At 36.1% G+C, this 26,764-nt stretch overlaps 1 protein-coding gene across 9 annotated transcripts in view; it reads left to right on the top strand.

Annotated features, from left to right (window-relative positions):
- map2k4a (mitogen-activated protein kinase kinase 4a) overlaps positions 1-26,764 on the top strand; it is a 140,210-nt gene that overhangs the window by 58,736 nt on the left and 54,710 nt on the right. For 3 of the 9 annotated variants that reach the window (XM_073025859.1, XM_073025861.1, XM_073025857.1), the window contains 2 exons: positions 7,687-7,795; positions 13,859-13,957. The exons of 1 other annotated variant lie outside the window; for it this stretch is intronic. In XM_073025859.1, the coding sequence (XP_072881960.1) occupies positions 7,687-7,795; positions 13,859-13,957 (208 nt within the window). The remainder of the gene's footprint in view (positions 1-7,686; positions 7,796-13,858; positions 13,958-26,764) is intronic. 5 more of the 9 variants (XM_073025860.1, XM_073025862.1, XM_073025864.1 and 2 more) reach the window with 3 other exon arrangements.

The following is a 26,764-nucleotide window of genomic DNA, read 5'->3' as shown; positions in this document are numbered from 1 at the left end:
AATAAGTTGATGAATGATGAGTGCTTGTGATTGAAGGTTGCCTCTCAGTATTCTTTACTCATCCATATCAATTGTAATTGACATGTTGTGAGTTGCAATGTAATAAAGATATAATAGTTATTTGCCCATTATATTTAATTCCTGTTAAAGATATTGATTTAGCATATTTTTTTATTAGGTATGTTTAGAAAACTTGGGGTATTGCATCAGTAGTTCAAGGAAGCTTGATTTTAGAAATATAATCTGATATTTTAGCGATTACATCAAAACCTGTACATCATTGTTACTTTTATCCAGATCATCCATGAAATAAAAGCAAATGCTGGTGAAGAGGATTCTGTTTCCTCCTGGTTTTAACCTTTTTTTTTGCCCTTCCTATCTTCTCCCACTCACTTCTCAGGGAAAGTGTGGGTTTAAAAAAAAGTGCTCTTCCAGTGGAAGTGACACTTTTAGGACTAGTACATGTTTATTACTCTTCTACCTGAACTTCATACAGTTTCTTCTGCAACAAGGTATTCAGGAGATAGAGATTATTGCCTTGTAACCAATAATTGTTTTGAACAAATCTTCCAGTTGCATCAAATTTACAACATCCTTGTACACTTTGACATCCTTGAATACTGGTTGTTAGATAAATTTTAGAATAATTGGGTTTCCATTTATATTATACAAAGATTAGTAAGGCAAAAATTTATTAACTATTGTGGTTCATACAAGATGGGCAAAAACTAAATTGCTATTTCCAGGAACTTGAACATTTTAGAAAAGATAGCTTTTTTATATAAAGGTAAATTCACTAGTTCTTTAATTAGGCACTGCTTTTACCTGTATTTGAGCTACAAAATTGGAATTATTATCCTATCAAGAGACATAATTGGCATTTGTTGGTTGAAATTAATGGAACTGGATCTTGTAAGTATTTGCATATGTGGTACTCAAGCACAAAGTTTATCTAAAGCCAATGCAAAAATATTTGCAGTATTCTAAGTTGAAAGTGAATTGAAATATTCCTAATGTAAACAGTTGAAAATTATTTGTTTTGTCAAAACCTGCCAGCCAAAAACTTGTTTTCAGATGGACAGATTGGAATCAAAATATTATTAGCTGATCTATTTCACACCATACTAAATGGGGAAGTTGAATAATGCTGTTGTGCTAAAGGTAATTGTGTATATTTTGAGTGTTGTCTTTTCCAAACTCCAGACAAGCCCTGGAATAAGCACAAAATAGTCCTGTATACTTTGTGACCTAGTTAAGCAACTATCCAGTTGTTGAATTTTCAAAAGGAGACCAGAGTTAATCAGGTTTGCATGATTACAATTTAGCTTTCACTAAAACAAAGAAAAATTGGTAATCAAAACTGTACTTGAAGGGGCAAGATAAAGAAATTGACTTAGTATATCTAGCATTTTTTATTTCAGATTTCTGTTGTGCAAATGTTCTGATAATTCATTTGACCCAAAATACTGTTTTTCAGAATACCCATCTAAAATTGGCTGTACTATTCTTATTTAAGGACTTATGGTTATCAGCAGAAGTTTAAGAAAAAAGTGCCTAACATTTGAAGTTAAATAGCATGTACTGTTTGCCATTTTCTTCATTATTTCTGCCCAGCGAAAGATAATGCATGTTTTAGTCATATTAGTCATAATTTAGAGCTGTACAGTATATTGGCTGAATATAATTTAGAATGTAGTTATCAGAATTCTTGCAGTAGAACCTTAACTGCATTGAATTTTAACAAATGTTTAATTTGGTTAAATATTTATCTATTGACTTGAATTTTTTTGGAGAATGAGCAGTACCAAGAGGTCACGTTCTTCCTGTTTATCTGCTGGTAACATTATGTAGACATGATTGCAATTCAGCTAAATTATACACTTCAATCATCACTTGCAAAGCTTTAGTTTTGAGTGTTTAATTCCCATGGAATAAGGGTCCTACTAATAGTACCATTTACTACCTATCCCATACTATTTAGCTGGTGGTATGCCAGCTCCTAACTCTCTGCAGTTCTTCTGATGGAGGTACTGTAGAGTACTGTGGACAGATTGACTTCATGAGGTTTTGTGTCTATGAACAACGGTGCCTTCCTTCTCTCTGGGCTTCTGGTGAAACAACATCTGTAGTGTTAGCTGCAGTTTTAGTCTACGTACTTCAATAAAGTATAAATACACCAAACTGATTTCTGAGATTGTGGGCTGTCATATGAAGAGAGGAAGTTAGCTAGTTCTGTATACAAAAGTTTAGAACAAGCAGAGAAGGAAAAAAATGGAGAGAATTTACAGAACTTTGACAACTTGAAAGGTCTCATTCAGAAGCTGACCACTTCCCTCCATAGGTGTTGTCTGCCATGTTGAGTTCCTCCAGCAGTTAGTGTGGGTTGCTCAGTATGTCCTATGACTGGGAGGGTGAACAAAGTGCAGTCATCAGCAAACATCCTTGCTTCTGGCTTTGTTTGAAGTCCAAAGCAGGGAATTTTGATGTAGCAGCTGAAGATGATTGGGCCTTGTACACAACTTTAAGAAACTAGTGCTGAGATGATCAACCTCCATTTACTGCAACTGCCTTCTTTTGTGCTGAGTAATGATTCCAACTAGCAAGAGTATTCTCCTACTCCTCTACCCCCCCTCCAAGATTCCTATTCACTTTGCTTTAATCAGGGTTCCATGGTGCCATACTCAGTTAAATTACACTATTAAAGTTGGGGGACCAGAATAAGCCCTTTAAGGAAGAGAATGCAGGCAAAGTATCAACTGATAATAGAAATAATGGGTGGAGTGAAAATTTATTGAATTTTTGGTGAGGCTAGTTACGCCGAAAATTGTTTTTCTTTTTAAATGTGGATAGTTCAGCTTGAATTAATAAAGCCATCACTCTGCCATTCATTTGCAAATCATTTGACTAAACAGATTCAATATCTTATGTGATAAATGTTGATTGGAATGCAGTAAACATCTGAATTTTCAAAAGGCTTTTAACAAAGTCCCACATAAATTGTATTTTCATAAAGTCAAGGTCCACAGCTCAATGACTGTATGGTTAAGACGCTGGCTTAATGGCAGGTGATAGGATAAGCCATGGACCCCTACCATTGGCTGAGATGTTCATGGACCCCAGGTTGGGAACCCCTGCTATAGGGGGTCTTGGTGGATGGTTATTTTTCAGACAAGTGGTGTTTCTTCTGGGTTTGTGTCAGGGCTACAACTATCATTTTATGAACTACTTGAATATGAGAATGCAGGAGAAGTTCAGAATGTGAAAATGGCACATAATTTGGAAATGGTGATGAACAGGGGATATAAGCGTGTGTGTGTATATTATATACTGTGGATTCCAGTTAATTTGAACCATCGTTTAATCGGGGCAGCAGTTTATTTGGGACATCTCAAAGAACAAAATCTAATTGAGAAAATAGCTGGGATTTCCTTTCTTTAATTTGGGCACGGTGCCACTTAATTGGGACAGGAGACTGTTGCTGAACAGTTTTGAACTGGCGTCATTCACGTGTGGCCGTAAGACACTACACCATGCTTACAGCGAATAATTTTTAAATAGTGTCACTTGTGTGTTCAGATAGCTGTAATTTTTGTCACAGATAATTAGTGAGAAATAAGCAATCAGAACTGTTGCTTACTGCTGTATTAAACATTCAAGCTGGGAGTGAAAGTGAAACAATTTCACTACTTCAAGTTAGAAGGAAGAGTTTGAAGGGATCAATAATCATCTTTAATGATAGAATGAAAATGAAGCTTTGGAGGATACAATGGTTGATAACATTGTTTGGAGGTAATCCATTATCTGCACTGATCATTTACAGTCAATCAAATGAACACGGCAGTGTACACTGTATGAATTCCTCTAACTATTATGAACTGATAAAACTTTATAGTACTGTTGTAGAATGGCAATGTTCTAATTTTTTTGTATTTCATTTCTTAATTTGTCATTCAGTTAAATGGTAGCGGTTTAAATATCTTTTCAAACTATTTCCATCAACTTTGTTACCTGGAGCAGTCACTTGGCCAAAACAGACTGGTCCCAATGTGATCCAATTCACTGGAATCCACTTACACTATGTGTGGACTAAAACCTTGGGCAAATGTGGATTTATGCAATTTGGCAAAGATAGTCAGGGCAGATGCTTAAGACTTGATGACATAAGGCTGCACAAGGACAGGGGTTTAAATGAAAGTGCACATAAATCTTGAGTAATGCATTTGAGATCTTGAATTTTATTATTAGTGGCTTCAGACAAAAATGTAGGTTGTTGTATTGTTGGGCCTGCTTCCATGTTACATCTCAAAGACAATGTAACAGGGTAGATTATAAGTGGGGTTCTACACCTAAATTCTCACCGGCCAGAGGTGTAGTGCATCTGCATGGGACTTCCAGGTGAGTTGTCCTGGGTTCGAATCTGGCCGACCCCTTGCATGCTTAACATCTGTGCTGGGCTGAGCGCTGAGCTAGCATCTTAGCCTCATTAAAAAAAAAACAAGACAAATGTTTAAGAAACGGCAAGGTTGCCGCCTGATGTGTGGAGAGAAATAACATCTGCAACTAATTCACATGATCAAACTTAAGCAAAGATTTGACTCTAGAGAGAGTATAGAAAAACTTTACTGGAAGTGTTCAAGGGATTTTGTTTGTTTAAACTGAAGTAATTGTTCTTGCAATAAAGAAGGCTGAAAAGCTATTTGATAGAGGTGTGCAAAATCCTAAATTCAGAGTAAATTAAAAGAAATTGAGACAATTACATGAATTTAAAATGATAAACTGAAGTTTTTGGAATCAGTCTATGATAGTGGTAGAAATGAAGTTGATCTGGGCTTTCAAGAACCAGCTGGTTAGGTAGTTTGGCAAAATTATTTACAGGGCTGTGGAGAATAGAGCAAGGGAATGAGACTGACTGAATTGCTCTGAGAGCTGTCGTAGCCTTGACAAACTGGCATTCTGTCAGAATAATTCTGCAGTCTTCAAAAAATGCCAAGTGCCATTTTAAATAGTTATTTGTACTTTGTACTCTTGATATGCGTCTTTAAAAATGCATTGATTTTTGTATCAGTTTTATATTTGACAAAGTTTAACTTGAATTATTTACTGCTTGTTTGCCTTTTAATGCTACAGCACAGCAATAAGATAATTGACTATTCTTTTTTATTTGTACTAAATTGTTTCTCACTGGAGCTTCTATTCTTGATCTTAGCAAAAAATTGAATAGTTTTCCCACCATGATAAAATTGTGTATTGCCAGAAAAGAAAATGGCAAACGTACACTATTTCTAACAGTTTTATAACCATTTTATTTAACCATCTCATCTGATATTAAAGCAAAACTTGAAGCACTGGTTTGTATGTTAGTGATCCCTGAGACCTTCCTTATTGAGAGATATTCTTTCTATAAGTGTGAAGAATGATTGAAATATGGAACAAGTGAAAGACAATAGCATACCAATACAGTGTTGAGCCTTTTAAACATAAGATCTTTTCACATACTGTAGGTCTTTTACTAAAAATTAATTTTACTTTGAGGATTGCCCAGATTTTGTCACTCTGGAGATCTCTGCATGGTTCCATGACACCTTTGGTGGGGGGTGGAGTGAGGATTAGTCTGAAGTAGTACCTCAGTTTCATAATGTAGTTCTTTCTATAGGCAGCTTTCTGTTATCAGGGCTTGATGTTGCAGGGAGACCAGCTGACTGCATTTTTCACAGTGACTGATACAGCAGATGGAAATATGGTGAATCCCTTTTTCTCCTACTAAAAAGGAAATTGAGCAAGTAGAGCATTTAGAGTAAATATATATTTACTAAACTGTCTTTTTATTTCTTAATAAAACAGTTTGGAAAATAAAACTTAGAGGAAGTGTCATGGAAATGTTATTTTTCATGCAGCTTGCCACTGTGAACTTGTTTGTTGTAAGCATTCAGATTTTGTTAGCATTCTCCTTTTTTTTAAAGTTTAAATAGGCACAAACCAGATAAAACAGTTGGAGTTCAGTTTCAGCTCCCAAGTGAAACATTGAAAATAGAAATACTGCTGTAGTCATGCATCAATGACTTCAGTAAAGGGTGTGTAGCTCATAATGTAATAGTAGTTATTTCATTCAGGTTTTCAGTTAATTGCTGCTGAAGTCAAGATGCAGACAATTAAACATTTGCTATTTGGAGCTATACTACATTCTTTGTTTTTTGCAAAGCAAAATAACATTGTCCTTAAATGGTCATCTCAACCTGTGCAGTTTAATGTGTAGCTTGTGGTGAAAAGTTTTCAGTTCATTGAAGCCAATATCATTTTCCCAGGCTCGTTTCCAGACCAAATAAAATTTTTGCTGGTTCCCACCATTGATATCCTGGGGTTTATCAGATCGTTTATCAGTGATCTGAAAGTTGTTAGTCCTGAGGACCTGGACAGTCCTGGAAAACGATAACATTTAATAAGCAAAATGTATACAAATAAAAAAATCTTCCCTTTGTGCAATAAGAATTCCCATTGGAAATGAATGGTAGCTCTAATCTATGCAAATTAACAACTGAACAGTTGAATGCTGGCAGTTGCTGCCTGTTGTTAGCTATATTTGCCTCAGTAACGTGGCTAAAGAGCAAGTCAGATTAGTTTGCTGTGAAAAGTGGTCAACAGCACACAAGTGTGAAATGTAATCAACTGTTCTACACTTTGAAAGGAGCTCCAGCATCACTCAAGAATTTGATAACACCCAGGGTAAATCAAAAATTTTATTGGCTACCTCATCTACTACCCTAGGTACATGCGTGATCTGCAATTGTCAGTCCTAACCTACAATTTCTGTCACCAAGAATGGCAAGAGCAACAGAGTATGGCCTCAGAAACTGAGCCACCTACATTAGAATGTCCTTGGATTGATTTCCTAATTTAGATTTATTTGACCAAGCATTTTGAAGTTATGGAAAATTAATGCTAAAATTTACCAGAAAGCTCTTGGGTTAGGAGATACAAATTTAACTGGTCTTTTTTTTTCTTGAACCATATTGGGTGAGAAGCTTGGTACTGTATGCTTAAAAATACTCATCTACCTTCTGGCTCATTTTTGCTGTTTAAAAAAAGAACTGCAGAATTGTAATTACCAGCTACTTTGCATTCTAAGTCAGGATTATATTTTGAAAACTCAAACTTCCACAAAATGCATGGAGGATCTTGTTAAAATTAGTTAATCACTTCATGTTTAAATGTTGAATAAAAAGGTAATTTTTGTTTACTTAATTCTAAAGAACTTTGGAATTCATACAGGATTTAATGTAGATTTTTTGTACTTCCTATTTACTTGTGTCCTTGAACAGTAACAGATTCATTTCCTTTATGTATTGCAAAATCAAATGATTTTGTAGGTTAATATCTTGATTTCCTGAATTGAAATGTACAGTTGTATTCTGCAGAGCATTTGGCATTTAAATATAAAAAGCAAAGTAGATGGTGCATTGATATGTACATTACAGGTGTATTTTCCTTTTCTGCTTAGTGCAGTTATGTTAAACCTGCAAGAAAGCCTATGCATATTTTTTAACTTTTCATAAAAAACTGTTTGTGATATTTCCTTGTTTTCAATTGCCATTAGTTACTAGGTTTTGAGAAATTAATTTCCAAGGTGCAGTGGTTTGTGTGACTTAACATATCTTTCTGTTCCCTTTTGTCATTTTTTTGTTTAAAAAGCAGTTAAACGCAAAGCGTTGAAGTTGAATTTTGCCAACCCTGCCTTCAAGACAACAGCAAGGCTCACATTAAATCCAACAGGAGGAGTTCACTTTCAGAACCCACACATGTGAGTGGAGTTTTCTAATTTAACCTTTCAAAAACAATATTGAAATTGTATGTTCTCTACATCATAAACACTCAGGAAGTTGGGCTACATTTCTGAAGAAAGAAACAAGTTGAGCATTTTTAATCAGAACATATGAAACCTTTTGCCTTAAGTGTTAAGTTTATTTCTTTTTTCACAGATGGAGCTTGAATTGCTGAGTGTCTCCAGCACTTTACATTTCATACATTTGTGGTAATTGCTGGGAATTTAAATTGTTCTTGTAAACTTTGAAGCTGTTTTAATCTCCTTTTGTGTAACCTTCAGCAATGTTTCCTGTTAAAGCTCTCAATTTTTAACCTTTTAGTCAAGAGTAGTAGTGCAGTCCAAGACCCATTGCTGTTATTGGTTAGTTACCTTTTCAGTCTGTAATGCTTGATCAGTTGATGGCCAGCAGTTTGAACTGTGGACATGTCATGACAGAGGCTTGAGTTAGGAGATACGAATTCAGCTGATCGTTTTTTCAATTCGATTATTTTATTTGCCAGGGAATGAACTATCAATATTTTATAACAATAAATGTAAGAAATGAATAAGAATGTAATTGATACAAAGATGCACATACCCTGTGATTATCAATTCAGTTAGCAATCTTTGGAAAATATTTTTCTGTTTGTTTAACATTCATAATCCCAGCTCTGTGCTATTTGCAAATGGAGTTTCCCATGATTTGCATTACAATCTGCAGTAAATAGTAGTGTAAAATATTTTTTGGGAATATTTGCATTTGTATAACCCATGGACAACTGGATATGTGGAATGATTCTTGTCAATCTTGAATCCCATAGAATCAAATATCAGCTCAGTTTAACAGAACCTTCGAAGACCTACTAAGCTTAGATCATATATTTTCAAATAGAATCTGTGAAAGTGATCAGATCTGATGGAAGGCTGGTACATTTAACTTTCTGTGAATGACTGCCTGGTTTTCTGAATATTGTTGCATTTTTCTGTTTGTAATTTCAGATTTCTGGCATTGGCTGTGTTTTGTGTAAAGTTATTTATTGTTTGGCAGTAATATTGGCTATGTAACCATTTTCAAAGATTTAAATGCAATGGTGATTGGTGAAGGTAGTTCCTGCTGACTGCATTGTATTTTCTGTCACTCACTTAAGTCACACTGAAATCTTAAACTTTGGAAATAAAATAAAAAATGCTGGAGGTACTCTGAGTTCATTTAGCCAAGTTGAAAAATTCAGAGATAATTGCTATGTCATTTGTGAAATTTCCATGTTTAGTGATCATTGTTTAAGCTTTTTCAAAAAATCTAATTTGAATTTGGCATGAGGGAAATGTCTGCTCAGTTGCAAATCTGTTCGCCAAAACCTTAGTGCATACATACTTTGAATAGTGCATAGTCCTTTGTATGATTAGCATTTCAAATTATTTTTTTTTATTTTTGATATGCCAGTATAGTTAATCTGTGATACAAGATTAGTTAATAGGATTTCTACTTGTGGCAGAACTTTTTTTTAGCTTTATCTTGAACTTGTAAAAGCTTGCTATCTTAAAGTAACATTATTTTGGGATTCAGTTGCAGCCCAGTAAATTCATTAAATATTTCACATCTTAATTTCCTGTGGCGCCTGGACTGACTTCATTGTTAGCAGATATGAAACAAATCAGAAACTCTCTGATGAGGCAAATAGCAATGAAATGGGCAGATGTACATGGCAGCTGAGTGTAATGCAGAGAAACATGTAGTGAAATGTTTTTCCTTGGAAGGGTGGCACATTTTAAAGGATGTAGAGTGAGTCAAGTTACAAATCAGAGTGGAAACTTATGGTATCTATCCTTGGAGAGGTGTTTGTCATACTTAATTTGAATCAGCAACTTGTATTTTGCACTACTTTAATTATTATTCAGGAATCATTCCATCATTGTAAAATGACAGGAAAATGTGCAGATTTGTCCTTGAATATCCTTTGTATTATATTTCTTTATTTTAAAAATGTAAAGCCAATTTGTTTATAAAATAAAATATGTAACTATTACATTGACAGTTAAGCTATATTTATGAATAACTTGTGCTTAACATGCTTTGTTTTCAATTACAAAAGTGGTGCTAAAATTATTCCAATGATTTTAAATAGGTAAAACCACTATCTGCTTCCAAACAAAATCAAACCTGGCAAGTAGCAGCAGATTTAATGTATGGTCTGTTAAAAATTTTGGCCTGAGCAGTGTGAAGGATGCTCTGTATAACTATATTTAAGAAGAGAGGTGGTTTCGAGTATTGATCTGTGACTGTCATTCTCAGCTAGGATGGAGGTAGATGGGATCAAGATGTCCTTGGTATCTGAATTGCTTTTTAGCACTGAATGTCAGATTCCTGCCAACTGATAACTGTGTGGCTGAGGGAGGGTGTGTGCAGTTGAAATGAAAGCAAAGAGTTTTGAATTGAAATGTGAAGGTTGGAATTGTTTTAATGCTCAAGTGGCATCCGAAAGAAATGTTTTTAATGGTAACAGCTGCATATTATATAGCATTATGAAAATTGTAGCTTTTTGAAGGTTTAATATTTCATTTAATGGCAATTTTAAAGTAACCATGTGTGGTTGATGCTGTTGAATTATAGTTAGAATTTGATGACTTTAAATTGATTTATTTTTAGTTCTAATGTTTGTCAAGTTAGCAAGAGTTACTGAGGAAAAGAAGATTAAAGCAAATTATCAACTGTTTCTATGATAAAAAGCAATTAAATTGCAAGTTATTATATTACCTGACAATTCAAAGTTGACAGTCTGCTTACATTTTCACTATTTGGTTTTCTGACATTTAAAAATATATTGAATGTTTTATAAGCCCTTAAAATAATTGCAGTAAATTTTAGGGAATTAGCTATTATTGATTATAAAATGAAAATTCAAACCCACGTTGGTATGATAGATGAAGTAACAGCGCATTTGTTCTCTGTAAAGGCTGGATACTTTTTTGCCTTACTGCTTTAAACAATTAGTTAACTTATATTGCATAAACACAATTTTATTTCATTGGCTGCAATTTTATTTTAAAATGACAAAATTTAGCTTTTTGAAGCCTTGTAATTATAAAATTGACTCTTCAAAAGTTTTTGTTTTGTATTAATAGTCTCAATCACCCTTTAATGCCCTGACAGTTCTGTGAACAGACACCCAAAAAATCAGGTCATCCACTGTCTCTCATTTTGAACTGTCTGTCTGAACTGGATAATTTCTGCCCCTTCCGTGACCTCGAAAGTCATATGTACTGATACTGCCTGACTGTCACTTGAGATTGAAAATCTGGCTGAATGGTGCTACAACAACCTCTCACTCAGTGTAAGCAAGATCAAGGTGCTGATTATTGACTTCAGGAGGAGAAAACCAGAGGTCCATGAGCCAGTCCACATCGGAGGATCAGAGGTGAAGAGGTCAGCAACTTTAAATTCCTTGCTGTTACCTTTTCAGGGGACTTGTCGTGGGCCCAGCACTTAAGTGCAATTGCAAAGAAAGCACGGCAGCACCTTTATTTCATTAGAAGTTTGTAAAGATTTAGCATGACATCTAAAACTTTGACAATCTGCTACAGATGTGTAGTGGAAAGTATGTTAATTGGTTGCATCACAGCCTGGAATGGAAACACCAGTGCCCTTGAACAGAAAATCCTACAAAGAATAGTGGATACGGCCTAGTTCATCACGTGTAAAGCCCTACCTATCATTGAGTGTATCTACAGTGGAGCACTGTTGCAGGAAAGTGGCATTCATCATCAGGGACCCTGTCATGAAGAAGGTCCAGGAGTCTCGGGACATACACTGCCAGGTTCAAGAAGAGTTTTTATCCCACAATCGTCAGCCTCTTGAGCAGAGGGGATAACTTCACTTGCCCCATCGCTAAACTGTTCTGGCAATCTATGGACTCACTTTCAGGGACTCTTCATCTCGGGTTCTCTATTTATTGCTTATTTATTTATTATTATCATTATTATTTTTGTGTATTTTCAGTTTGTTGGCTTTTGCACATTGGCTGTTTGTCCACCTTGTTGGGTGTGATCTTTTCATTGATTCTATTATGGTTCTTGGATTTACTGAGTGTACCTGCAAGAAAACATATGAGTTGTATATGGTAACATATATGTACTTTGATAATAAATTTACTTTGATCTTTGAGAAGACACTCTGCAAATCTCAGCAACTCCAGTTACCCATTAGGAGGCATTGAAGAGAATCCCAGTGTACTTATCTGTAAATATTACTTGCTTTGAGAAGCATTTTCTATCCATTTAGAAAAGTGGGAAAAAAATCAGTAACCTAAAAGGGGAGATTCGTAACAATTCATACTCATTTGTGCTTTCCTTTCTGGAACCTGCAATATGTTGTGTTTTTTGGCTTCTCCTGTGTCATGTATTGAAATGATTGACAGGTTCAAGTTTACTCTGAATAAAGAGTGCAAAAATCTGTCCTTGAACAAATTATCCTTTGAGTTTTGAATCAAATGGGTATATAATGGCTTTTGTTCTTTATTCTTGTAGAAGTTTCTCCAGCAAAACCCATTTTCCTTTTTAAGTTGATTCTATAGCCTGACAATAATCTTCAATCGTTTATTTGTTGAAATTTCACTATCCCCTTTTAAAAACACCAAGAAATATTCAACAAAACACTGAAAGGATATTGATTTTACTCTGGTCAGAGATTACACTGGATGCCCACATCCTTGTAAGAGAAATGCCATTGGGGAGCTGTAATAATGCCATTCTAAGCATGTGTAAGCTTGGCATTATAGTTTGTTTGACTGGTGAACAAATTACATTAACATGGCATCTTTATATGTGGCTTTTGATAATGGTGCCAGCCAAAATTGGATCAAGCCACATGACTTAAAAGGATATGAGGGTCAGTTTTAAGTAACATCTTAAAGCAATTAAAAAGCTGAGCGTGAGATTTCCAAAAATTAGAAAAGTGTGACTGTTTTCTACAGAACAGACAGCTTATTGTTATTTTTGTGCAAACTCGGGATTAATAAAGAATATTAACTGAACATTTGAAGTATTGGAGGTCTATGTTCTTCCATTGTGAATTGCTTACAGGTGCAAAACTAATCAAAACAGCAATGGAATTTTGGCCTTTGTTCCTGAGGGCTCCGTTATACATTTGAGTTCTAACAATGTTAACCCCCTTGTGGCCATATCAGGAGCATTGAGAGCAGATTTAGGCATCACACTTAGATTTGTCCTGGATAGATGCAGTGCAGATCTAACAGGAACTTGGATTCAAAGGGTTGATGTGAGGCCATATGTGAAGTCTGCTCCAGTTCCCCCTAAGTTAGGTTATGAGTTGATTTGATCAAAATAAGGTTTTGAAGGATGTAGGAAATGGAAGGAAACCATTTGAGAGTTATTGCCTTTCAATCTCAGTCATTTTATCAATATTTTTTAAGGATATCTACAATCTCCCAATTCAAATTTAAAGCCAGATCTCAAAAGAATCAAGTGAGGGAAATTACTTGTCCACTTGAGTAGTTTCGTGGAATTTTTGAGTATTCTTCAACAAATTGTAGTTTATGCAAAGCTACCCATGAAACAAATACCAAGCAATATGAGATAAAGGTAAGTATATGGAGTTAGATCATGAAATAGCCAGGAATTGCAGAAAAGGCTGGAGGTATTTGGCTTATTAGTATATTAGTGTTGATAATATTTCTGAGGTTGCCTGGAGGATGAAAAATAATCATCTGAGATTCTCGTCAGTTTTTTTTTTGTTATAGTTTCATTAGTGTGACTTAGAATTTTCCACTGGTTATCTCCTGGGTTGGGCTTTTCAGAGTTTGTATTCACATCTAACAGTGTGGTAAAGGTGTTTTGTTTTAAATCTCTTGGGAATGTATAGTTCATAGAACCTCCTAAAACTGTTAAAATTTGGTTTGGAAGGTCAATATTGTACTAGAGCCATCAGGTTTAACTTTTGACAACTATTTCCATTAGCTTTTTTAAAAAAAACTGAACTTGCAGTGCTAACGTTTGCCACTTTTTCAATTAGTCTGTTAGACTTTACACTGATATTTTCTGCAGGTCCAGGCCCACCCAAAAACAGGGCCCAGACCTTGGATCTTTGGAACTTTCAGCTCCTGTGGATGAAGACTTCATATCATTGGAAATGAAACGAACAAGGTTTGTTTGGATTTGCATAATGTGAAACATAGAACTGTAATTATTGGACCTGTTATTGAATATGCAATTAATCTGAATTATGTTTATATTTGTAGCTTGTGAAGCTCAGATTCTGTAACCAACAGATACATTGAGAAAAGTGAGGAAAATTTGATTGCCTTTTATTATGCATTAGGAATTGTAGGGCACTTAATTCAGGCTTGAAGCCTAAATTTCCTTTTACCTGCAGTAATCTTTCACCCTTATCCCTCTTTGCTTTATTATCTAGCACCCTGCTTTTAAAAATACTCAAACTCACCCTCTGACGAAAAGACCCAAGCATTGCACAAAAATTTCTTCATCTAACTTTAATGGGTCACACCTTATTTTTAAACAATGATTCCTAGTTTTGACACGCAGAGGAAACATTCCCTCCACATTCATCGTGTCAAAAGGTCTGTTATGTTGCACTTCTAAGTGAGTACAGAACTAGGCCATCCAAACTTTCCTTGAGAACAAACCATGCATTCTTGGTAGTAGATTTATAAACCTGAACTGCATTAACATCTTCCTTAAAGAAGGAAACTATAATTCCTGGTAAGTCCAGGCTTTACAAAAGTTCAGATGTGATCTCTCTCTAATGTCCTGAGAAAAGAAATGTGATTTCCTTTAACTTCAGTTCCCCAGGCTGTGATAACATTGTTAGCTCTCCTAGCTACCTGTTGACCTGCACATAAGTCAATTGTCTTGCCTGGCTATTAAAATGGAAACATTGCTACTGGATGGTATCGTACAATTTATTTATGAAATGCTGGTTTTATTTTTGAAGTCTTAAGGTATATCCGATTAGGTCCATGGTTTCACATTCTTTAGTACTTTTTTATTTTCAATACAATGCAGCCTTTGACATGAAACTCTGTACATTACCATAAACAGCATGGTCCAATTGTCACACATTATTGTTACATTTTCAGTATCTTGGTTCCATGTTTTTGAACTTGATGCAGCACCCTCAAAATGCTGGAGGAACTCAGGTCAGGGCAGTATCTATGGAAATGTATAAACACTTTATGTTTCAGTGGATTCCATCCTTCAGGATTGGGAAGGAAGAGAGAAGACATCAGAATAAGAAGTTGGGGGTAGGGGAAGGAGGATAGCTAGAAAGTGATGGGTGAAGCCAGGTGGGTAGAAAAGCTAAAAGGGTTGGTGAGGAAGGAATCTGATAGGAGAGGAGAGTGGACCATAGGAGAAGGTGTATGTGTATGATTGGAGGGAAAAGGGAGGAGTAGGTGAGGAAGGTAAATTAAGGTTGGGATTATGAGAAGTGGAGGAAAGAGATGAGAGCAGAATCACCTAATGGTTTTATGAACCAAGTGTCACTCAGTCTAAGAAGTGATGTGATTCAACTTGCATTTCCCTTTATAACTCCATGGAATTCCAGAAGAAGACATTGTACTTCATCTGCACTGATTTTCAATTATCTCCAACTTCAGCATCAGACTTTGCTTTTTTTTGCCATTTGTTTCTAGGACTTATTTCAATTAAAAGTTGTGGATTAAAGTCTCTTGAGAGTCTTGAGCATGAAATTCTTAAACTTGTGCTAGTGCAGTGGAGGAATGCTTCATTCATAGTCAATAGCGTTGTCTTTATGATGAGGCATAAAACCCCAATTACAACTACACCATTAAACAAGCCTAAGCAGTTCCAAACAACTACTTTGAGAATTGGAGGGCATTTATCGTTGATGCCCTGGACAGTCTGAAGTCAACATGTCTAAAAAGACAGCATCTGATCATTATCACATTGCTGTTTGTGGGACCTTGCTAACTGAAATCAGTTGTCATTATTATAATATAGTCATGGAACAGTACAGCACATAAACACAGCCCTTCAGCCCATCCCGTCCATACCAAACTGTTATTCTGCCCGGACCCATTGATCCACACTTGGACTATAATGCTTACTATCCCTACCATCCATGTACTTATCCAAACTTCTCTAAATGTAGCAGTTGAACCCACAGCCATCACTTCCACTGGCAACTCGATCCACTCTCACATCACCCTCTGAGTGACGTAGTTCCCCTTAAACATTTCTCTTTCACCATTAACCAATTACCTCTACTTCAAGTCTTACCAAAACACAGTGGAAAAAGCCTGCTTGCATTTACTTTATCTAGACCTTTCATAATTTACTATCCCTCTATTAAATCTCCCCTCTTTCTCCTGCATTCCTGACCAATTCATTCTTTCCCTGTAACTCAGAGATAATTTGCAATAGCCAATTAACTTACCAAACAGTATATCTTCAGGATATGACAGAAACCTACGTACTGTGTGATTACATAGAGAATATGAAAACTCGATATGGACAGCACCAGAGATCAGGGTTGAACCTGGGTCACTTGAAAGGCTACAGCACTACCAAATATTTAAATTAATTGATAATTATTGCTTCAAAAATGCCTTAAAAGGTATTAGATCCATTGAAAGCATATTCCACAAACCTATTGTTCCCCATCTCTAAATCAGTCATGTAACATACAGTGCTTTGTGTATTAATTGTTAATAGTGTATTTATTTTACAATGTCAGGGTAATTATGGTTGTGCTGGTGATAAAAGGGAAAATACTTAGTCATTCACACAACAAAACTTCATTCTTGTTTATTAAGCTGTGTATGAATAGTCTTTGTTAGCTAAGCAAAGAGGTGCTGATTGGTGATTTCCCTTTGGTGTAGTTCAGTGATTAAAGAGGAATCAAATAGAAGTTTGGCATGTGTGTAAGGGAAGAAGTTGCAATACCACAGGGAAATATGGTGAAGGTAAAGGGACTAATGTGAATGATCCATGCCAGCTTGCGTCATATCATGTTATAGGCTTAAGGTAAATAGAAAGGTAACTCGACCTGTTTCCTGGGATTTCTGAATTTCTGAAATGAAATGACAATTTTCTATTATGGCATTGTTTATCAAAAGTGTAGCCTTCTTTAACAAAGCTCTGGCACTTTCCATCCCTTTTCGTTGATGTACTTCATTAGGTGCTGGGGTAAACATACAGATGGACAGTGGAGAAGTTGTCATTTCAAGTCAATGGTCAGTTCTAATAAAGGGTCATTGACAGTAGATGTGTTGCTTAAAACTAGAAAATGCTGGGGGATATCATTTCAGATTTCCAGCATCTGTAGATTTTTTTTTTCTTTTGCAATACTTTAATGGTTGACTTAGGTTCGTGAAAAAAATGTGTAAATTTATTGTATGCCCAGATACAATGTAATTTTCTAATTTTAATTTCGAATTTTAGTCTATTATGGTTAAATAGTGTGAAGTTAGCCTTATTCACTATACTTAACAAAAGCTATTTAAGCACAATGATTTTGAATAGTTGTAAATGCCTATAAAACAAATATTGGAGTGACTAAAGTACTAAAATGGTAACTCAATTTAGTTATTTATAGATTGATACCCAACGATAAAACTTGCACACAGTAATGGTCCCAGGAGGATTTTGCAGATTCACTACAGGTGGACATTAATTTCTGTGATCATTAAATATTAAGTAATTCATACATCAAAATGCTACTCATTTGAGCATGATTGTAATACAAGGATAGTTTGCAATTGAAGTACTACAACTTGTCCTTATTTTTCCTCATAAGTCAACTCGGTTAAACCATAGATTGCTTCAGATGCTTGCATATTTCCATTGTAGTACCAAAGATTATTTACAAGTGCTCCTCCTTGTTCTCTTCAGCCTCAACTACTTCACCATTCTGCGACCTTCTATCCTTAAACAAGCTTATCCAGAATCTTGCAGCTCAGTTCTTGAGCTGGTCTATTCTGTTTACATCATGTGTTGAATGAGTAATATTTAGCTGCAGGTTCACCAGCTGCTTATCTTAATTCTCATTCTGGTGTTCAGATGCTAAGGCACCTCCACTTCCTGTATTTGTTGCTTTACTTCCCTCCTGACTGCATGACAAAGCTTTTAATTTGATTTTAAACCTTGTCTTTTTGTCTGATTGGCCTCCTGTTAGTGCTTTTGGAAGTTTTTATTCTTTTAAAGCTGTTTATTAATAACCTTGTTGGTGGTATTGTGCGTTGGACACAGTGTTTGTTTTATTTGTCATTGTGTACATCACTTTGGGATAGCTTTGAAAATTTACTGTCAGTTTTTCCTCAATTCTTGACCATAGTATTTGGGTTATCATAGTATTAGTTTCACATAATATGAAAACTGAATGTTTTAAGACTGAATTCTCAAATCCCACTGAATGTTATCTTGTAATATTGTTCTGCATTAATTGGAATTATTTGACATTAATTGTTTTACAATTTAAGTGCAATGCCTTAATTCTTGAAGAATGCAAATTATTCACTATTCTTGTTTCAGTTTTTAAGATGAGGCTCCCTTTTCTAAACTGCATTGGTTTGCACTGTAATAATAACAAAAGCATTTATTAAAATTCTCTGAGCTTGTAGTGTTTGGTTTTTCCTGTCTTCCCCTTTTTTAGTTCACTTTGATTTTATGTTGCTATTCTTTTTCTCTGCCACAACATTTAAATCTGTTTTTCTTCTATCTATTTAATTATCCACTATTTTGGAAGTAGGTCCAAAGCTGAATTAATAGCCACCATCTTGCAGCAAGTTTCTGTTGAGCACAACATTGAAATTAAAGACATAGTCTGTAATTTTGTTTTGTCAGTCTCAAGGAAAGCCTATCATCAGAGTTGAAATCTGTCAGGTTTCTGTTTGTGGAATTATTTTTGCTTCAGTTAGTTATGCCATCAGTTTTAGTTCGCAACTGTAAGCAGGGGGCAGCCAACAGCACAGCTTCCAGTTACAATAACAATTTTAGCATAAAGTAATTTAATTATATTTCTGTTGGTGACAGTGATCTCTGAAAGTAAGTTGTGCTTTTTGTTATAATAGTTCTGTTATGCTTTGGGTATTTAGTAATCTTGCACTGAACAGCTTGTGGAGGTGGCTGCTGACCTAGTGTTTGTTTAAAATAACTTTCCATTTAAGATCTTATGACAATATATATTTTAATCTGCTGAATATTAAATGCAATTGATAATTATGCAAAAACTTAGAGTAAGCAAGGTGCTAGTATGCAACACATTTACATATGTTAAATCAATTACACTTCAGGTAAAGGAAAGGAAAATTTGAGTGTTATGTTACCTATGCAAATTTTCAATTAGATTAGATCTGCCTTAATGCTTTGGGTATGCTTTTCTTTGACAGGGCTCTTGAGAATTTTAGAGAATAGCTCCTTGGGGAAGAGCAGATGCAGTCAGTCAAAGCTGGGGCCTCTCAACAGTCGAAAGCCTAGTCAGGATTTTCCATATCTAGCCCCACCATGTTAAAATGAGAAGCATATAAATCTCAGTGGTAAAAGTGAACGTATCAATAACATGCTTTATCTCTGCATAACTCATATTTGTCAAGTTTACTCATTTTAACAATTAGTTTCAATTAAAACACCTGCTCAGTTATTGGGAAACAGATGAAGCATTCTTTTTTAGTTCTTCTAACGGCAGAGATTCTGGTGGATTTAAATTGCACATCTGCATGTCTGCGGCCCAAAGTTATTTTGAGAGTTTATCAACATAATTGAAGTTCTGCTGGAACATGTTAAAGCTGGAGTGATTTGTCATTTGTAATATTTTAAACATAAGTGAACCATATTTTATATCCTCTGTTTTTATAAAGTCATTTGTCAAAACCTGTTCACCTAAGATCGATCTTGGTACATGTTTGGCACAGCATTTTGGGCTGAAGGGCCTGTATTGCGTTGTAGGTTTTCTATGTTTCTAATATCTTTCAAGCTACTTATCAAGTTCCTAGATTTAAAGACTGTAAAGTTGAACTTGAATTTTGTCATGCTGTGCCAAAATTGTACAATGTATCAAGTCTGCCAGTAACTCAACTGAGCTGTGCCATAAATGTGGCACGGGGATTGCAGCAAATTCTCTGCTCCTGCTTGACCATCCTGTACGACGGGTCCCGCTCCACATTCGCCCCCAGATTGCAAACTGCAGGCGGGGCTATCTGCAGCAAGGCCAGTCAGCAAATTTGCAACAGGAGCCTAGTTCTGTTTGCCTTCCACTGACCCATGTGTATGTGGCATGAAGGCTGCAGTTACTCCAGTGGAGTCATCTGCTAGAAATGGCTAAACTTCAGAGTGGTGAGAACGTGAAGTTACACTGCATCCCTCTCTACCACTGCAACTTCCATTAAATCCCTGATACTTACCATATTTTGAAAAGAGTTCAATTCACTTCTCTTGGTGAGTACACACCCTTTATTGCCACATAGAATTTCCATATATATTATTTTTTAAAAACATTTGCCTAATAAGTTAGTTTTATTTTTACATGTATATTCAAAACTGGTACTTTTTCCACATGCGATTATATTTATTATAATTCAGCCACAATACTGAATTACTAATTTTCTCAAAGTATCCTATTCAGAATTTTAAAAATTCAAAAATTCTATCCTTAGAATTTTTTCCATATATATGTGTGACATTATATTTAATATTTTATAATGCCTATAACCTGTTGAACCATAAATATTGACAGTATATTAGAATAATACAGTTGACCAAATAGAAACTTAAGTAACTAACAGACAATGGAAGGTGAGGGCCACAGAGATAAATGAATGTCACAAATGAGCCACAAACAGAAAAGACTGAGAACCACTGGATTAGATTACTGTGAAGAATTTTAGTTGCCTAAGCCTCTTAATTGGCACATTGATGGAAAGTAACCTTGGGAAATGTAGCATACCTAAAGAGTGTGAAATGCAAAACGCATTTGTAAAGGGACTTGTTCAAAAAGGACAAATAGATTAAATAATTGTTATGCTAGATGTAAAGTCAACAACTATTTTGGTAATTTGTGGTAATCTTTTGAAAGCAAAACCTAGTCCAAGGATTACCTACAGTTTTTAAATTCCTAACATTCAGTATATCTCATTAGTTTGCTTTCACTAAGCATCATAATGAGTCATTAATTCATTTCCTGCTTTGATTTGTTGAGTGCCAAGATTCTTTTAAAGTGATAAATGAGCAAACTTGCTAAATCTAAAAGGAATAATTATGGGATTAATGGAAGTCCATTGTTACCATCAAACTCTGAGAACTGAAGTTCCTTTTTTAGAAAAGTAAATTCTATTATGTACTGTCAAATGTACAATTGTGCTGGATCTCTTTTCTGAATGCAACTGCTGGCATTGAGGTAAGGGGAAAGTAAAGTTCCTGCTTTTAAGTCTGCCTTAGTGTTATTTGCAAACATGTTTAGGTATTTACAATTTGCTGCAATTAGTTTTGACAAAAATTTGGCATGGATACATCTACCCTTACCTATTTTTATTGAAGCATCAGAAAACAATATCTGGATACATTGCAACTTGTATGGCAACTGCTCTGGCTGTGACCACAAGAAACTGCATTGAGTTGTGACACAGCTCAGCACATCAAGAAATCAGTCTCCCCTTTATGGACTCTATCCATATTTCTCATTGCTTCAATAAAGCAGCCAGCATAATCAAAGACTTCGCCCACCCGACATTTTCTCTCTTTGTCCATCAAGCAGAAAATACAAAAGCCTGAAAGCAGAATCTGAATCGGGATTAATATCACTGGTGAATGTCATGAAATTTGTCGTTTTATAGATCATATTAAACGTAATATGCTGTAAATTACAATAAGAAATGTATGTAAAAATATAAGTAGTGCAAAAAGAGAAGGAAAGGGGGAAGAAAAACAGGAACTGTTCATGGATTGATTGTCCATTCAAAAATCTAATGGCAGAGAGGAAGAAGTTATTCCTGAAACATTGAGCGTCTCTTCAGGCTTATGTACCTCCTTGATGGTAGAAATAAGAAGAAGACGTGCTCAGTGATAGGGGTCATTAATCATGGATGCTGCCTTTTTGAGGCATCACATTTTGAAGGTGTCCTGGATGCTGGGGAAGCAAGTATCTATAATGGAGCTGGCTGAGTTTACAACTTTCTGCAGCTTTTTCTGATCCTGTGCAGTAGACCCTCCATACTAGACAGTGGTGCAACCATGGTACATCTGTAGAAACTTGTGAGCATCTTTGGTGACATGTCAGTTCTCCTCAAACTACTTAAGAGGTACAGCCGCTGTTGTGCCTCCTTTGTAGTTGCATCAAGATGTTAGGCCCAGGATAGATGCTTAGATGTTGACTCCCAGGAACTTGAAACTGCTCACTCTTTCCACTTCTGAACCCTCTGTGGATTGATGTGTGTTCCCTCGACTTCCCCTTTCTGAAGTCCACTATCAGTTCTTGGTCTTACTGACGTTGAATGCAAGGTTGTTGCTGTGACAACATTCAACCATCTGATCTATCTTGCTCCTGTATGCCTCCTCATCAACATCTGAAATTTTGTACATAATACCAGGCTCCTCACTGTTATAAGAATATTGAATGGTCCCTAATACAATAAGATGTGCTCTTAACCTCACAATCTACCTCATTATGATCCTGCACCTCATTGCCTATCCGTTCTGCATTTTCTCTGTGGCTTTATTCTGTTATTGTTTAACTTTGCACTATTTCAATGCACTGTAATGACTTGATCTATGTGAACAGATAAGATTTTTGCTGTGCCTTGATACATGTGACAATAGTAATTCAAATTACAACATTGCTAAAGCCTGGGAATGGAGTTTTGTCTGTCCTCAAAGCTTTCAAGGATGTGTTAAGCATGGAACTTTCTCACTGTACTGTTAGACGCTGCCATCTTGCACATTGGGTATCATCTAGAATACCATGCACCAGGACAGTATATTCTGATCAGTTCAGTATTGACATGGGGAGACCCTGGTTCCTGGTGTCAAGTATAATCTTGTCAAACATTGATATCATGAGACTTTTGTGATTATATTTATGAATAATTTGAGGGTATATTTCAAACCAGATCAAAATAGTGCATTTTTAAGAGTGCTAGATATTTTATGAAATGCATTTCTATCGTTATTGATGCAGATTTGCTTCTTCAGCCTTTTCTTGACCATTCTTCTCTCAAGGCGAGAGTAAAGCATGTGTGCATTTTTTCTGACCTGCATGAATAGGTCTGAATGTATTTCGTCTCCCTTCCATTTTCTAGACTGCAGTGGGAAGTCAATAATACCAGACCTATAATTATTTTTGGAGGTGTGAAGGCTGTTCCATGTGTTTTAATTTCTGATATATGCATGACAATCCAGCATGATGCTATTGCTATTGCCATTGCTTTGATTAATGTTTGCATTATGATTGTTGAACCAGAATATTTGGTTTAACAGTTCATCTGCCTGGCCACTCATTACAGAAAGGAGGTGGAGTCAAAGACCTTATAAATTATTAGGGAAAAGCAACTAAGGGAAGTGCAAGTGACAAGGGAGTATATTGTAAAAAGGTATTTGGAAAATACATGAATAAATTTCTATTAAATGTAAATTTAAAATAGGCCTGTATATTTTCTATATTAAAACAGGAAAACACAAGCAGTACTATGCCTCTGAGCAATCTATCTCAATGTGGGTGACTGAGAGAGACAACCCTATGGAAAAATTGCAACTGGGAGGTATTTAAGGTCATAACACACTGTCAGTGAGTGTGGAGAGAGACAAGATGATCGCCTTCACCTTCAGATTAAAAGTCAGAAGTTCTACTTTGGAGCAGACAACTTTCACTTATGTACTATGTAGAAATTTAGGACTTGCCCATACAGAGGTTGAAGTCAACTTTGTGCTTGGCTGATCCTTGATCTTGGGAAAATTACTCTTTCTCTGTCTAACCAGGAGCACAAACTTTAATAGATTTCATTTTGGACAGGAGCTTACATGGTGCTTTCATTAATTTTACTATGTTAGTTAATATGTATTTGGTTTTATTTTTCTTAATGTCTTGAAGTATTCAAACATTTTTATTTTTTATATTTTAATATAGGTAACAATTTTTGAACAACTCTGCACATCAGGAACATTTCACATTTAGTCCTTTGGTACCTTTGACAGCTGATATGCCTAGGGGTAATGCTTTAACTAGGTGTTCCCTTTTATTGTGAATCTGCTTGAAGAACTCTGTGGGAAGAAAGGATTGTTGACATTTCTGGTCAAAGCCGTGCATCAGGATTGATTTTGTTGCTACAGTGAGACAAATCTACAGTGTTGTCTCTTCTTCCCCCACCCACCATCCTTTTTTTAATGTATCACACTGCCTTGCCTAAAAATTGCATAACCTCATAGACTCTCAGTATTGCTGCCATAAATGAGATATGGTTTAAGGATGGGCAGGAATGGCAACTTAATATCCCAGGGTATAGAATTTTCAGGCAAGATGATAGTAAAAGTGGAGGAGATATTGCATTGTTAGTATTTACTTTACTTCAGTATTAAAGGAGGATATCCTAGAAAGCTCCTCAGACTTTGCTGGGGTTATATTACAAACATACCAACAGTCAACAGGAGATTAAGATTCATTTATTTATCACATATACATTGAAACACACAATGAAATGCATTTGTGTTTATAACCAACTTAACCTAAGGATGAGCTTGGGGGCAGCTTGCAAATGTCAACACACATTCCAGTGCCAACATAGCATGCCCGCAGTGTTCAGCAGAATCACATAAGCCACAGCAATAAAACAGCAGCGCCAGCCCCTTTTCACACACAGACAGACATCTCCAACCCCAGGACAGGTTCCTCTGGGCCTCCAAATTGCAATTGTTGGCCCAGACTTGCAGAGTGGGGCTTCGTCTTCCAGACTTGCCAGTCTAGGGTCTTGAACATTGGACCTTGACTTCTTAACTGGGTAACTTGGATTTTTGATCTTTGGTCAACCCCAGGGCCTACATATCATGGGACTTTGAACTCTGGCCTCTAATTCCATAGTCACAAAGGCTTCCAAACCTGCAACTTGCCAACCAGGGTTTTCGTCCCTCGACTGGGCTCATAGACTTGCAAACATCAGCCTTGGACTTCTGGGTACACCGACTTTGGGCTGCAAACTGCCAGATACACCAATATCAGGCCTTCACTTCAGGGTTCAAACTCTGGACCTCTGACCCCAGGACTCACCACTAACCTGGGAGGAGTCATTCATTCACAGGGCCCATTAACCTCAGTCATTAACCACAGGGATCACTAGTCTTTGTCTCAGCGCCAGATGACCTGACATCCATTTATGGAGATCATTGGCCTTCTATCGCAAAGAGTTCCAGCTTCTGGCTCTGACTTCTATCTCCCCTTATCACTGCTCCTAAACCCTAACCTGTTCCCTAACTCCCTATGCTGCCTCCAAAACCTAAACAATAGCTTAGCTGAGCCGCAACCTTAACAGACCTCATTTTGGTGCGATCTTGACTGGAACAGATTTGTAGATAGATATCCAGGAGAGTTTTTTGATGTCTTGTGTGGATAAACTAATGAGGGACAAAAGGTCATTGGACCTTGAAGTCTGTCTAGTCAATTGAAGGGTGTGTAACTGAGGGATCGTTTTGAAGATGGTGACCATAACTGTATATTTTAAGTCAACACACAAAAGACTGCACATGCTGGAATTTGGAGCAACAGCAACCTCCTGTAGAATTCAGTGAGTTGTGCAATATATGTTGGGAGAGAGCAATTGAGGTTTGAAGGAGTTGTCCATGTTTTGGGTTGAAAACTGCATCAATGTTTCTCTAGCAGATAATTTGTTGCTCTGTATATTTAAAAAAAACCTATCCTAAATCCTACAGAAGAGAATAGTGTGGACTGGCAATAAAGGTCTGAAATTGGGGAAAGAGCAATTTCATTAGCCTAAAGGAGGACCTGGCAAAGGTAGATTGGAAATAGCAATATACGCAGCCAAGATGTTCCTGTAAGGATAAAAGCCAGGGATAACAAGTACAGGGAACCTTGGATATCAAAGGGTAATGAAGATTAGATAAAGGAATCATGACAGGTATAAAGAACTAATACTCTTAATGGGCCTCTCCATCAAAGGTGCAGGAAGGAGCTGAATTAGGAAGGCCAAGAGGATCCTGAAAATTTATTGGCAGATAGGATGAAGTTAAATATGAAAGCATTCAAAAAGGCCAAAGGAATACCAAAGAAAAATCAGAGCCTTTTTTTAGGACAACCTCGACAAATCTGCTTGATGAACCAGAAAGTGTGGTTCGGGTCCAAAATGACTATTTTTCATTGATATTTGTCACAGAATACAGAAGTAGAGAGATTAATCTACAACTTTATGAAACCATTATCAGCTCTAGATGGAGTACTGCATCCAGTTAGGATAACCATGAGGAAGAGCATGTTAGTACTGAAGTAGGTGCAGAGTAGATACACCAGCGTATTACCTGGAATGGAACAGTTTAGCTATGGGAGAGACTGGAGAGTCTTTATCTGCTCTCCTTGGAATAGAGGAGGTTACGAGGGAATGTGAATGAGTTCCATAAAGCAGGAAACTTTTTTCTCCAGAGAGGACCTTGATTTAGAAAAAGAGATTTAGGGAGCATATAAGAGATTTCAGCCAAAGAACGCTAAGTACCTGGAGAACATGATTGAAATTGGGTCACGTTTAGGAAATAGCTGGATGAATGCAGAGGTATAGAAGGGTATGGGCAAAATGCTGAGAAATGGTATTATTACAAAAGGTGCCCACTAGTTTGCTTAGATGAGTTTAGGCAAATGACCCATGTACATGTATAATTCTGTGACTTTTAAAAATATAGACAAAGGGGATAACAAATTGGACAATATGTATAGGACTCACAAATTAATATACAAGGAAGCCCAACAAGGGTTTTTTTTCCCAGAAT

The sequence above is a fragment of the Hemitrygon akajei genome, chromosome 22 (assembly GCF_048418815.1).
Source record: "Hemitrygon akajei chromosome 22, sHemAka1.3, whole genome shotgun sequence".
Taxonomy (NCBI): Eukaryota; Metazoa; Chordata; class Chondrichthyes; order Myliobatiformes; family Dasyatidae; genus Hemitrygon; species Hemitrygon akajei.
The sequence above is the reverse complement of the archived record's forward strand: the minus strand, read 5'-3'. Positions and strand labels throughout refer to the sequence as shown.